Raw genomic sequence first — 14,449 nt, forward strand, 5'->3', positions numbered from 1 at the left:
CACCCACCAGTTCAAGAAGCTATAAGAAAGCTTGTTACCCACCTAGATGCTGGGTACAACTATGGACACAAATAAATCTCTAGCAGGATCCCAAAGTGGAAGCCTTTATCACATAGAAGTGTGCAGTCATACCTTATACAATCCCCCATAATTATACCACCTACATGATGTGGAAATCCTAATTGGACAAGTTGTAGAAAAGCTGATCAAGGACCAGTGAAAGAAGCCAAAGAAGATTCATAACTACTCTGTGATGGCACATCCACAATTTACGTGCACGAGACTCCCACAGACACTACTACCCTGCTCACAAACATGAACTTGCAATAAACAATTACAACCCACATGAGGAAAAGTCGTCTCCCTTTGACGCCTGCTGGACTCACAGGAGAGGCTTCTCCAGGCTTCCTTTCTTTTTTTTTTTTTTTTTTTTTTTTTTGAGACGGAGTTTCGCCCTTGTTACCCAGGCTGGAGCGCAATGGCGCGATCTCGGCTCACCGCAACCTCCGCCTCCTGGGCTCAGGCAATTCTCCTGCCTCAGCCTCCTGAGTAGCTGGGATTACAGGCACGTGCCACCATGCCCAGCTAATTTTTTGCACTTTTAGTAGAGACAGGGTTTCACCATGTTGACCAGGATGGTCTCGATCTCTCGACCTCGTGATCCACCCGCCTCGGCCTCCCAAAGTGCTGGGATTACAGGCTTGAGCCACCGCGCCCGGCTCCAGGCTTCCTTTCTTTAACTGTTGGTTCTATGGTAAACTGCTGTCTGCCTCCATATATAACAGCAATTGCCTTCCACATGAGTTATACCACCCAGTCCCAAGTCTTCCTGAGAGAGTAGGACCAAATTGCCCCCAGGAAAGAGAAGATGATAGGTAACACTTTACTGCCAAGAACATAGTCCCAACTGTCCCCTGGATTCTAAGATTTATCCTTCTGGTTTGATAGGCTCTGATTTTCTATAAACATAGCACAAATAAACCAATGTCACGAAATCAACCAAGATCCAGTCGGTATCTTCAATTGCCTTCACCTGAGGATATTCGCGGTGGCTTTTCTTTCTTGGGGAAGAAGGTCTGGGTCTCGCAAAACTTCTTCTAGCAAATTTAGGACATTCATCTTTAGTTCATTGTTGAGTTCAAAATCCTATAAGATAAAATAAGTCTTTTTAAATTTTAGTTTTGAAAGGTTTAGCTCTATGACACACGACACCATTCTTCATGATAAATTCTCTAGAAGCTAGATAGGGAAATTAAACATATAGACCCTAGAGTTCCCTGCCACACCTAGGATCTTGATTTTTTTTTTTTTTTTAGATGGGTTTTGCTCTTATTGCCCAGGCTGGAGTGCAATGGTGCGATCTTGGCTCATCGCAATCTCTGCCTCCCAGGTTCAAGTGATTCTCCTGCCTCAGCCTCTCAAGTAGCTGGGATTATAGGTATGCACCACCAAGCCCGGCTAATTTTGTATTTTTAATAGAGATGGGATTTGTTCATGTTGGTCAGGCTGGTCTCGATCTCCCGGCCTCATGTCATCTGCCTGCCTCAGCCTCCCAAAGCGCTGGGATTACAGGCGTGAGCCACCGCGCCCAGCCAGATCCTGATTTACGTGGTTTGGAAAGGGGGTCTGTTATTGGTATTTCTGACAGGCACCCCCAGGAGCTCACCAGGAGTGCAAATGTGCAGTCAGTGTTGAGAACAACTGCCTCTAGAGACAGCCATTGGGAAGTGTCCTTAACAGAGCTACAAAGCCCTGGCCCACCCCTCCAGCCTCTTCTCTCGCACTGCTGCGTACCTGAGGCCTGCAACAATACCACGCCCCCAGCACACCCACGCTGTCCTAGACTTAACAAATACCTTCAGTTCCTCAAGAGACACGTGACGTGCTTCCCACAGCCTGGAACACAATGCCACCTCCACACATTTATTTCTATTCATTTTTTGGGCCTAGGAGATGATATGCATTCTCTCTGGTGTCTTTCTCAGTTCACCCAGTGGGACTGGGAGCTTTTCGTTGTGCACCCATGGCACATGTAACTCATGGCTGCTGTAACTCCCTGCAATACACTGCAAGGGTCAATTTAATTGCCTGGATTTTTTTTTCTTTTTTCTTTTTTTTTTTCGAAATGGAGTCTTGCTCTGTCACCCAGGCTGGAATGCAGTGGTGTGATCTCAGCTCACTGCAACCTCCACACTCAGAGTTCAAGTGATTCTCCTGCCTCAGCCTCCCAAGTAGCTGGCATTACAGGTGCTTGCCACTGCACCCAGCTAATTTTTGTATTTTTAGTAGAGATGGAGTTTCACCATCTTGGCCAGGCTGGTCTTGAACTGCTATGAGCCACTGTGCCTGGCTAACTGCCTGGCTTTTTACTGGCTCATGAGTAAGATCAGTACTGTGACATACCAGTATCTCGAAAAATATTTGCTGCAAGAAAAAAATCTGTCATTTGAGCAGCATGTTGAATGAAGATATGCTAAGGCTATAAATATCTATATCTGAATTGATATAGATATGCTAAGGGCTAAAGGATGATCCAGACTAATGGGGCCATGTCAAATGAACACAGGAGTGAGATTGAAGAGGCACTCCCTGGGGAAAGTTTTGACAACATGAGCATCAAAATGAATAATGAGGGTAATGAGCAATAACCAGTTTAATAAGAAGAACCTGTACGTCCTTATTGATATTGATGCTCGCAAAGACAGACAGATTTTAAAAAGGTAGAAAATGAAACTATTCTTCTTCTTTTTTTTTTTTAATCACAGGGTCTCTCTGTGTCACCCAGGCTGGAGTGCAGTGGTGTGATCATAGCTCACTGCAGCCTCAAATTCCTGGGCTCAAGGCGTCACTATCATTCAGCCACCTGAGTGGCTGGGACTACAAGTGTGTGCTGCCATGGCCAACTAATTTCTAAATTTTTTGTAGAGACAGGTCTTGCCATGTTGCCCAGGCTGGTCTCGAGCTCCTGGGGTCAAGTGACCCTCTGGTCTCAGTCTGTCAAAGTGCTGGGATTACAGGCATGAGCCACTGCACCTGGCCCAAAATCATCATTTTCAACCAAGGCAGTTATCACCGATTCAGGCAAGGATCATGAAAGAATGCTGAAATGATTGAATGAAGTGTATCAGAGGACAGAATTAACAGTGTCAGAGTACGCCTCAGAGATTGCTTGTTAATTACAAAGGGAGAATCTGGCAGATAATCATCTTACCCCAAATGATCAAAGTTACCATCCCCCATGATGGAAGAAACCAACATCATATGTCTACTAACGTAATGCTCTATAATGTAATACATCCTTAGTATTTCTGCCAAAAATGCATAATATTGATTTGATTTTGAAGAAGCATTGGCCTGTACTCTTCAGAAATGTCAATATCATAAACAACAGAGACAAACTGAGGAACTCTTCCAGCTCTAAAGACACCAAAGGGACAACAGCTAAATGCAACCTGTGAACCTGGAGTCAAGAGAGGAACGCTTTAAAAGGGCATTACTATGACAGCTGGCAAAAACAGAATCAGGACTACTCACTAGTAGAGAGCATTCTGCCAATGTTAAATTTTCCTGAATTTGATCGTTTTACTGTTGGCTATGCAAGAGCAGGTTTTGCATTTATAGACTATTGGTGGGAATGCAAATGAGTTCAGTCCCTGTGGAAAGCAGTTTGGAGATTTCTCAAATAACTAAAAATGGAACCACCATTCAACTCAGCCATCCCTGGGTATATACCCAAAAGAAAATAAATTGTTCTACCAAAAAGACACATATACTCGCAAGTTCATTGCAGCACTGTTCATAACAGCAAGGACATGGAATCAACCTAGGTGGCCATCAGCAGTGGATCAGATAAAGAAAATGTGGTACACACACCACGGAATACTATGCAGCCATGAAAAATGAAATCATGTTCTTCACAGCAACATGGATGAAGCTAGAGGCCATTACCCTAAGCAAACTAATGCATAAAGAGAAAACCAAATATCATGTTTTCACTTGCAAGTGGGAGCTAAATCTTGGGACCACATGAACATAAAGATGGCAACAGTAGACACTGGGGACTCCAAAAGGAGGGAGAGGTATGGGTGTGAGGGCTGGAAAACTTCCTATTGTGTACTATGTTCACTATCTGGGTAATGAGATCCAAATCTTAGCACGACATAGTATACCCTCATAACAAACCTGCACACATACCCACCGAACTAAAAGAAAAAGGCACACATTCTTTTAAAAGAACAAGTTTTTGTTCTTAGAGGGAGTGGGAAGAGAGAGGATTCATGTGTTAAACACGTGAATGATTACTGAGGGATTCTGGATGTGTATCAGTGTACTTTCTTTTATTCTGGCAATTTTTTTCTCAATTTGAAAATTTTCAAGGTGAATGTTGGGAAAAAAAAGAACAAAAATGTGTCTCTGACATGCTTTAGTTGAATGTATCCTTATAAAACACATACAGGCAGCATAGAGGAATTGTTAGGTATCCAGAGATGAACCGAACACGGCAAAGTCCTGCTTTTGAGAATCTTACTCTGATAGACCACATCTTTGTATGTACAGACATGAGTATTTCTTTTCCCTCATGGAAAGTGACTTATAATCACATTTTAACTTCAGGGAAAGTAATTTTGAAGCACTGACATTCCGAATGCTTTTAAATGATTGGAGAGAACACTGTTAATTGCAACAAATCAGATAAAAAGAAAACAGCAAGATTTTACTGTATTTGGTAAAAAAAAAAAAAATTAAGATCATAATTTCACAAACTGTAGACAATGCAAGTCTAATCTAATTTGAATTGAGTATTTTTGTACCTCAGTTTGGTGGCAGATGATGTAACAAATTATTCCCAATATTTTACTTTTCACTGTTTGACACAGTCCCAATTCTTTAGAAACAAGAGCCACTGGGGACCAGCAGCAACATAGATGTTAATATCTCATAAATAGTAAGGCTTCAGATGATACGTTTTCCTAATATTTCACCTATTTATTGCCAAACACCTTCTCGCTTTTAATTTTTCTTTGAAAATGTATGTAAAGAGAAGAGAGTAATAGTTTGCCGGTATTCTTTTTTTTTTTTTGTTCCACTCCCTCCCTCCTTTTAAGGTAAAGGGAATGATGTTTGTAAACAGTTTATGCTCTCACCTTCATCAATCTGTGTGCATTACCAGAGAATTTCTCAGCCATCCGGACTTTATTTCCTTAATGAATATTTCATATATATTAGTGAGACAACCGAGTCCTCATGTAGCTATGTCAGGTCTCTAATGATGCAAATAATCTTGATTATCATGAATGCACAATCAGTGTGAAGGATATCAGGTTACTGTTTGGACCGTGCTGAAGGCCAATTAGTGGTTTAATCAACCGGCATCAGTGAGCACCTACTGTGCTGCATGCTGGGCTCAACAGCGGACGCTTCTGGGGCCCCAGGACAGGAAGTGTGTGAAAGGTCTTATTAAGGAAAACCTAATATAATCGCATTATTTTGAATTCTGGGAAGACTGGCCTGAGAGGGACCTTTGAAAGACTTCATGAAATCTGCTGAGACACTATTTGAAGCATGACAAATAGTCACAGTTGAATAGTTGCTTGGCTGCTGATGGTATAAATCAGACTCTGATAGAATGCAATGCAGGCTCTCTGATAGTGGAGTATGAAATGGAAGAATTTTTGCCATCCATAATTTCCGCTTACATTTGCACAGGTTTTTACAATGTACAAAGTGACCTGTTGTATATAATTATTTGCTGTTGCTTGGTTTTGAGACAGAGTCTCACTCTGCTGCCCAGGCTAGAGTGTGGCATGATCTGGGCTCACTGCAGCCTCTGCCTCCCAGGTTCAATGGATTCTCATACTTCAGCTTCCCGAGTAGCTGTGACTACAGGCACACACCATCATGCCCAGCTAATTTTTGTGTTTTTTGTAGAGATGGGGGTTTCACCATGTTGGCCAGGTTGGTCTCGAACTCCTGACCTCAAGTGACCTGCCCTCTTTGGCTTCCCAAAGTGCTGGGATTACAGGCGTGAGCCATGGTACCCGGCCTCGTATATAATTTTAATTCTTCCTCAGCTGACCTAGCATCAGACAAGACAGAAACCATAATCTATGGTCTCCCATCACATATGGGCCACAGAGGCTGAAGAGAGGTGATCGCGTGGGCTGAGAAGCATGGGGAGATGGAGGGGCTGGGACAAGAACACTAACCCTTCTGACTCCTTCACAGTCCTTTATACTTGTCCTTTTCAAACTGTTACATGCACTGGACTCACTAGGGGTTCTGGCGAAAATCAGATTCTGATTCAGAGGATCTGGAACCGGGATAAGGATTCTGTGTTTCCAACAAGCTCCCAGATGATGCTGATACTCCTAGTCCAGGGTCCACATTTTGAGTAGCAAGTTTACATTACCTCTGTTTATCTACCCGCCCCCCCAAAAAACCCATGCCAAAAAAAACCCTAAAAAGTAAAAGAAATTTAGATCTTCTGATGTACTAACTAGAATAGATGATTTTACTTTTTACAAATGCGTGTAAAATACAGAATTGGGTCATTCAAAAGTCCCTGTTGAAAATATAGAAGCTGCTGCTCAATAAAAGAAATCTAAAGCAGCAAAAAGACATTTGCCCTATTTCAATCCAGAGATAAGTGACTGCTAATGCCCGGCTGACAGCCACCTTGTGATTGTCCAGCATGGGATTTTTGGCTACGTTTCCCCAAGTCCTGAAACGATGGAGTTAAGATTTACCCGAGCGCCTGCTCGGAGGCGGCCATCGAGGCGCCCACAAGGTGGCGCTCCCGGGTCGGCGTTGACCCCTGGCGCGGGCTTCTGGAGTGGGCCCGCAGGCCCCGAGGACGGAGGCCACCGGCCCGCGGTTGCAGCACAGCGCCGCGCAAAGCCGCCTGCGCCGGTAGAGCGAAGCAGTGGCACCCAAGCGACCCCAAGGTACTTGCCGAAGTTCCCAAAGCAGCAGCATCTAGTTTACTTTTTGTTTTCCAATTCCTGAAGCAGGGATGCAGAGACAGAGGATTCGAACAAAGAAAGGTTTGTTTGCTCAAAGTTGGGGCGCTCAGAAAATGCAAGACATTTACAGTTCTTTCTCTGAAAAGGAGCCCATCGCTGTTGTTCCTTCAACAAGAATTACTGAGCAACAAACAAGGTTCTGTGGTGACGGTGCAGCAAACAGACTTCAGGGTGGGTTTGCACATGAAAGAAACACTAACCAAAGAAACCAGAAGAGGCTTAGGGAGGGCGGCCATCTGCAAGGCGGGGCTTGGGGACGCCCTACTGACCCTTAGGAGAGGCTGGGCCTGGAAACACAGCAGTCCGGAAACCACCTGCAAGAAGTCGGTAGTTCTGGCAGGGAGCAAGACAGAAACTATCGAGGGGCAAAACGCTGTCCACTGACGATGTCAGAATCCCCCAAGAGAGATGCTATTGTGAGATGGGTCTATTTTACCAAGATTGTATTGACTCTACTCAACATGTTCATAAATAATTAGGAAAATCAGCATTTTCCCTGGATCAAATGAAAACAACAACAACAACAACAACAAAACCTTCCTAAAGTAATTATAAGACTTAATGAGAAGTTGTCCCATGCTAGGTAATTTTTTTTGAGACAGGGTCTCGCTCTGTCCCCCAGGGCTGGAGTGCAGTGGCGTGATCACGCCTCACTAGCAGTATCCACCGCCTGGGCTCAGGGGATTCCCCCCACGTCCGCCTCCGCCTCCCGAGTAGCTGGGACTACAGGCACCTGCCACCATGCCCGACTAATTTTTAAGACTTTATTATTATTTTTTTTTTAGAGATGGGGCTCCCTCTATGTTGCCCAGGCTGGTCTCCAACTCCTGGGCTCAAGCAATCCACCTACCTTGGCCTCCCGAAATGCTGGGATTGCAAATGTGAGCCACCACACTCAGCCACATTTTAACCACTTTATTATCTCATTTAATCTTCAATAGCAATCCTGCAGCATAGTTACTATCATGATTTCTATTTTACATATGGGGAAGTCCAGGCACAGAAAATCTAGGTATCTTACCTAAGGTCACACAGTTAGCAAATGGCAGGCCCAGGACTTAGATCCAGGCTAAACTCTTGGCTAAAGGCTGAGTTTTTAACTGCTACAACCACTCAGTGTCTCGAGAAAAAGCAGCTATCAATGAATTAGTGGCAGCTGGCTTGAGGAAGACTAGACTGAAATGTCAAACAGTTGCTGAGCCTGGAACGATTTCGCTTTACCAATGACCATGTAAGACAGGGATCTGGAAACTAAGGTTTCCAGCCTGAATAAACTAGTTTGCATGAATGAGACTCGATCAAACACCAGAAAAATCATCTGCAAAGCAATAAATCAGGTTCTCTAGCACTTTAAAACTAATCCCTGTTGATAGCTTAGGCATTTTAGAAATTATATTCATTCTTTCAGGACAGCAGGGTAGTAATTAGTAATTTACTATACATGGCCAAGAGAACTCTAGGACACTGGGAAAATCTGCTTCAATAAATGCAGTTTGAGGCTAAAGAGAACTATGAGAGTCAGTGTAATCAGTACAGTATATTCCTAACGGTGGCCAGAGGTTTTGAAAGGAAAGTGGAAATACTGCAGAGTGGCTTAAAAATCACACAAATTAGTTTTTAAAGTGCATTTTAGGTTTTGGGGTACATGTGAAGAACATACAAGATTGTTGCATAGGTACACACATGGCAGTGTGATTTGCTGCCTTCCTCCCCATCACCTATCACACAAATAATTTTAAAATCTGGAACAAAGAGCTTATAAAGAAGGACTCAGGATGTGTTGAGTTCAGAAATAAGAGATGGGGGTTTAACTTGATGATTTTCAAGAAAATGAAAAGCATACTACTGTTTTCTGTCTTTGACTACACAAAATGAAGAATATAATTTAAATTGTGGTGTAGAGTTAATTAGATTCAGGCCAGTTTGTAAACTGGGAAACTGAGGCAAAGACACTGAATGATCATGATATATGCAAGTCAGGCTTGACAGGTCTGGGGTACACTTGGATTCCTCATGTTCATGGACTAGAGACAACACGCCTAAACCAACGTGGTTTTCAACTCTTCTGAGGAGAAGAAATCTTATTCAAAACTTTAACACTGCAACCCTATTCCAGGGAAGACTGCTGGCTAAAACCTGGGACAGGAGGCTCTGCAGGGCACCTGCTCCCCTTGCCCACCGGCCACCATCCGTGGGCTGCCTGCATTGGCACCACCTTGGGGCAATAATGACTCTGAATCAGGGCTTCTTGCTGGAAAAGTGGAAGGGCGGGGTTTTCTGGCATTTTTCATTGCCTAACTACAAAAATATTTTAAAGACCTCTTTGTTCGCATGATGAAAAACAACATTCTGATTGAAAAACATTAAGAAAGGGCAATAGGTTTGGAATTAAACCCTACACAGCAATACCACAGTAATTCTAAACTTTCCAATACACATTCAACACTTACTAGTCATTAACTACTCATGAGGTTCTTGAATCTTCGAAGAGGAACAGAACATAGATAAAATATATGCCTGACAGTCATCTAGGGGCTTATGTTTCAGGTAGTAAAACCCACAGGCAATTAAAGCCCAAATCGGGTAAGCACTGTGCCTTGCTCCTGGTCAGCCCTCAAATGTTTGTTGAATGAATGCATACAAATCCCTGGGGGAGAATACTTCACTTTGAGACAAGTGGTAATAAGCTACCTCAGACTTAAACTGGTGGTTTGGGAAATCAGTTTAGCAGATGTGAAGTGGGAGGCGGCTGGGAGAAGGCGCAGTGAAATGTGGAAGATATGTTAGAACAAAAATAACTGGGACAAGGCAAATGGCAATGAATGACACTAATTCAGCGAGAAGGAAAAAACCATCAGGAAAACCATTTATCGGAACATTTTCTGACAAATGACTCTGCATTTGAATGACTTGCTAAAATTCAGTCCCTAGTTCTGAACAGCTGTGCATACAGGAATCTTTAAATACTGCCCCACAACCCCGGAATCAGATCGCTTCCAAGCTTACATATTTATGTCCCAAAACAGAATCAGTCCGTTTAAAAAGTATTTTAAAAGCCTCATTCACACGATGAAAAAGAACATTCTAATTGAAAAACATAAGAGAGGGCAATAAGTTTACCGAAACAAAAGAGAATTTTTTTTTTTTTTTTCAGATACTGTATTTTCCATTAGGTGGGTGGTTAATTTATGTGGATTGTCATTTTCAAGAAAATGACAAAAGACCAGAGGGAAAAAGAAAAGTCTGGAAAGGCCTCCTTTTATTCCTGATGCTTAAAATTGTATTTAACTTTCTTAGTTAAATAATGTCCCCTGCCAACAAAATTATCTTTGAGTTTAACTCCAATATAACTAAAAAGTAGTCTATTAGTTACACTTTTTTTTTTTTTAACCCTGATCCATAGGAGGGAAAAAGACATATAAAGAAAGCCAGTGGGTGCATCCTTCCTTCCCCAAGGAGAAGATGTACTCAGAGTTACGGGAGTGTGGAGAAGATGCGCTCAGAATTACAGGCGTGTGGAGAAGATGCGCTCAGAGTTACGGGAGCGTGGAGAAGATGCGCTCAGAGTTACGGGAGCGTGGAGAAGATGCGCTCAGAGTTACGGGAGCGTGGAGAAGATGCGCTCAGAGTTACGGGAGCGTGGAGAAGATGTGCTCAGAGTTACGGGAGTGTGGAGAAGATGCGCTCAGAGTTACGGGAGTGTGGAGAAGATGCGCTCAGAGTTACAGAAATGTGGAAGAAGTAGCATCTTGGACCTTCACCCAAGGAGAGACTTTATGCAAAGAGATTGGGAGCCAGAAGTTAGGGGCATCTGAGAGCAGAGTGGCGAGGAGAGGAACACAAAGAGAAACGCAGCAGACAGGGGAGGACTGTGGGGCCTGATGAACCGGTTGATACATAAGTGTTAAGTCGGTTCTTGGCAGCCTGAGGCACCTCTAAAGTGATGGATGGCACTGGTCCAGGTCTGGCTGGATCAAACAAGGACCAGGTGATGTCAGGGTCATCGTTCCCCATCCTGAGGGCTTGGTTGCATGCCAGTCACCAGAAATGCTTCTAAGGTCCAAGAGTAATTACAAGAGGAGAGAGGAAAATTAGGAAAACTAAGGGATCCCCATGGCACTTGCATCAGAAAACTCTTAGAACAGAGATAAGAAGCTATCGACATACATAAAATTCCATCAACAAAATCCATCCATGAAAGGTTAAAGAATCCCACTAGTTCAATGGGACAAACATTTCTGTTTCAACAGCTAATGCAATCTGAAAATAAGTGCCATTAAAGACACGCTTCTTAAAAGCTTAAATCTAGCTCATGCTAACTTAATAAATCCTGTTGTAAATGACTCGCTGTGAGGAGAATTTAAAGGATAACAATAGGGAAGTATAAAAGATGGGGAAAAACTTTGGTAAGTAGTTCAAGGACCTAGGAGTTTCTTACTTGGTGGTTGTTTGTCTGGACCAGAGAGAAAGAGTTAGAAAATAAAAAAATCTATCTTTGGAATTAAAAAGAAAAGAAAAAACCCATACTTCTAAGATAAGTTTCTTACATTTCAAATTTCCAGAGAAATATAACAAATAGTTCATTTGTGCACTGTAACTCCACACAGATTAATTTGCCAGTTTTACAAATGAGGAAACTAGCCAGCTCACAATGGAATCCAAACTAGTGTGCAAGTTTCCAGATGTCTCCCTCATCTGAGACCTTTTTGACACAGGGATTTCTGAAGAACTAAAGCAAAATGTGATGCCTAAGGAATCTGTTCTGAGGAGAGAAGGAGAGGGCAATCGTTAGTAAAAGAACATGGTAGGATCCAGCACCGCCGTGAAGCTAAGGGTCAGTCTATGTGTCCAGGAAATCAGAAGGGGCCAAAAGGAATGGAAGTTGCTGGCCAATTTCAATTAAATGGAGCATTCTCTATTTCATTTCGGCTGCTGTCATGGGAAATCTGTTTGTGAACAAACACTGGTGTGTGCCTGGTGGATGTTTGGGATCTCTTAGCTGAGATACACAGAGGCTGATGGATGACATGTGGACAGCTAGAAGTGAATGGGTGCTGATAAAAGGGTGGGACTGACATAAAAAGGATATATGCCATCGATTATCCTCTGACTTGGTGATTGTATAAAACCATCTGTGGCTGGGTACAGTGGCTCTTGCCTGTAATCCCAGCACTTTGGGAGGTGGAGGTGGAAGGATCGCTTGAGGCAAGGGGTAGGTCAAGGCTAGAGTGAGCTACGATCGTACCACTGCACTCCAGCCTGGGTGACAGAACAAGAGCCCATCCCTTAAACAAACAAACATAAAACACCATTTGCAAGGCTGAAGCGGTAGACAACTCATTAGTCATTTAAAAACATTTCATAGCTGCTAGCATCTCATATTTAGACTAAATTTTTTCTTCTTCTTCCTGGTATCCCCATCAGCTCCCACTGGCTGGGGACAGGCCCAGGAGCCTCATGGCACTCTGTGCCCTGAGCAGTGAGCAGCATCTCACCCATCTGTCAAGGTGGGATGTCTGGGGTCTTGGGGCCTCAGGAACAGTGGAGTTTTCCTGGCGCTTCACTGTGGGAAGCTCTGACTGTGTCTCCTGCAGGCAGGTGGCCTGGGGAGCTGGCAGGGGTGTCTGCTGCCACTATCCCAGCCTGGGAGGTGTTGCAGTGGTTGTCAGCAGGGGTGCAGTGCTCCTTCCTGCACCAGCCTTTAGTAAGTACAAATCCTTTGTTGGAGCAACACAAAATAGACTCGTGGTCAAAAGTAACTTTCCTAAGGAAAGACTGAGAAATAGAGAAAGCCTTGGCAGGGTTGACATATGCTATTCTCACTGTCCTGAGTCAGAAGCAGGTTTTTACATTTCATTTTTTGAGCAGTCTGCATCTCAAGAGTTGGCCAGCAAGATGGAGAGGCTGCAAGATTCGGGGTACCTGGCAAAAACTGTGCAGCCACACGGCAGGGACTGACACCAGCTGCGGCCATTTGCTATCGGTGGATCCTTGGGGAAATGACTGGGTCTCTCTGAGCTTCCATTTCCCCATGTGTAAAACAGAGGTAATAACAGTATCAACTTCCTCTTCCTCAAATGAGTCAAGTCACAGAAAGTGACTTACTATTTGAAAACAACTTAAGATAGTGTCTGATATAAAGTAAGTGATATAGTATGTTATTTTTTAAAATTGGGTTTCTGTCATTCAGAATCCATCCTCACAGAGGAAACTACCTACCTTCATTCTAAGAATCAGGCTCTCAAGTCACCCATAAAAGACCATGTGCCCTGTATCCTAATTAAACCAATACCAAACTTCAGGCTGCTCCCAGGTTATTTCCATGCAATTCAATGGTTCCTCTTCCTTGCTCAAGAGTCCTCGTGACACACTTCTCCACCAGACGTCTCATCTGGCCATGGTGAAGACTTAGGGAAAGGGGCTTGTAAAGTCTTGAGCATCTTCAGGAAGTGGGGACAAAAAGCAGCACTCGCAGCAGAGAGGCCACTTTCTCCTACAAAGAGCTCAAAGGTCAGGCCCGGCATGCCAAGATTGCCTTGCCAATGGAAGAGAAGATCCGCTCTTTAAGGGCAGAGACCGGGCAGGGAGTGTGATTGAAAAGTACCCTGGGGCCGCTGGCAGGAGCCCGGATGGGTGAGGAGGGGCAGGGCTGGAAGCCGGCTGGCCGTGCGGAGAGGTGACAGCAGCTGCCTGCTTAGTAGCTGCTGGTTTCTTTCACTTCTTGTTCTCCTGCCCACACTGAAAATTCTGTGCTGTGTTTGTCCTGGCCCAACCTCCATTTCCGACTTGGAGCAATGAACAAACCTGAACTCAGGGCTCTGATCAACACAGAGTTGCGTTTCACTAGGCAATGCCAAAAAATAAACAAAAAAATGTAGAAGGGGCCCCTGCCATCTGTCAAAATAAGAAACAAAAGAGACAAACTGTGTACACTCACATTTTGGGAAAATCTGATCCCTGAGACCTTGAACATACTAAGTAGAGGCCATTACACCGGCACCCACTTTTCCACCTTAACGACTCAGAGGGTGTGTCCCCGCTTTACCTCAGACCTAGGACTGCAGCCCCAATACCTAAACTCTGTGGGGCAGACGGATGCTCACTGGTCGGTTTTCTCACTGGGAAAGCACCATTGTCTTCTCTGAGATAACAGCAACTCTGAGGTTACAGAAAGGTTTTGCTTTTCTCTCCATAAACCTAATACAGATGTGCTCCCTTCAGCAGGCTTATTGCTGGAGCCATTGTGGAGGCCACCAGTGGGGTTCCTGTTTCAGAGGAATGAGGTGCTGCAGGAGACTGGAAGGGACGTTGACAGCTGAGTTTGTTTCTCTATGGTACTTTTGAGGGGTCTAGATCTGTGCTGTCTATACTGTAACCATTAGTCACATGTAACTATTTACATTTAATTCAATTCGGTAACATCAAAA

At 43.8% G+C, this 14,449-nt stretch overlaps 1 protein-coding gene across 3 annotated transcripts in view; it reads right to left on the bottom strand.

The window, feature by feature from the left end:
- Positions 1 to 14,449, bottom strand: part of RASGRF2 (Ras protein specific guanine nucleotide releasing factor 2) — a 374,367-nt gene that overhangs the window by 32,172 nt on the left and 327,746 nt on the right. For all 3 annotated transcript variants that reach the window (XM_074384260.1, XM_003920945.4, XM_039474667.2), the window contains one exon: positions 1,034 to 1,146. In XM_074384260.1, coding sequence (XP_074240361.1) covers positions 1,034 to 1,146 — 113 coding nt within the window. The remainder of the gene's footprint in view (positions 1 to 1,033; positions 1,147 to 14,449) is intronic.

Source organism: Saimiri boliviensis, chromosome 1 (assembly GCF_048565385.1).
Source record: "Saimiri boliviensis isolate mSaiBol1 chromosome 1, mSaiBol1.pri, whole genome shotgun sequence".
Lineage (NCBI taxonomy): Eukaryota > Metazoa > Chordata > Mammalia > Primates > Cebidae > Saimiri > Saimiri boliviensis.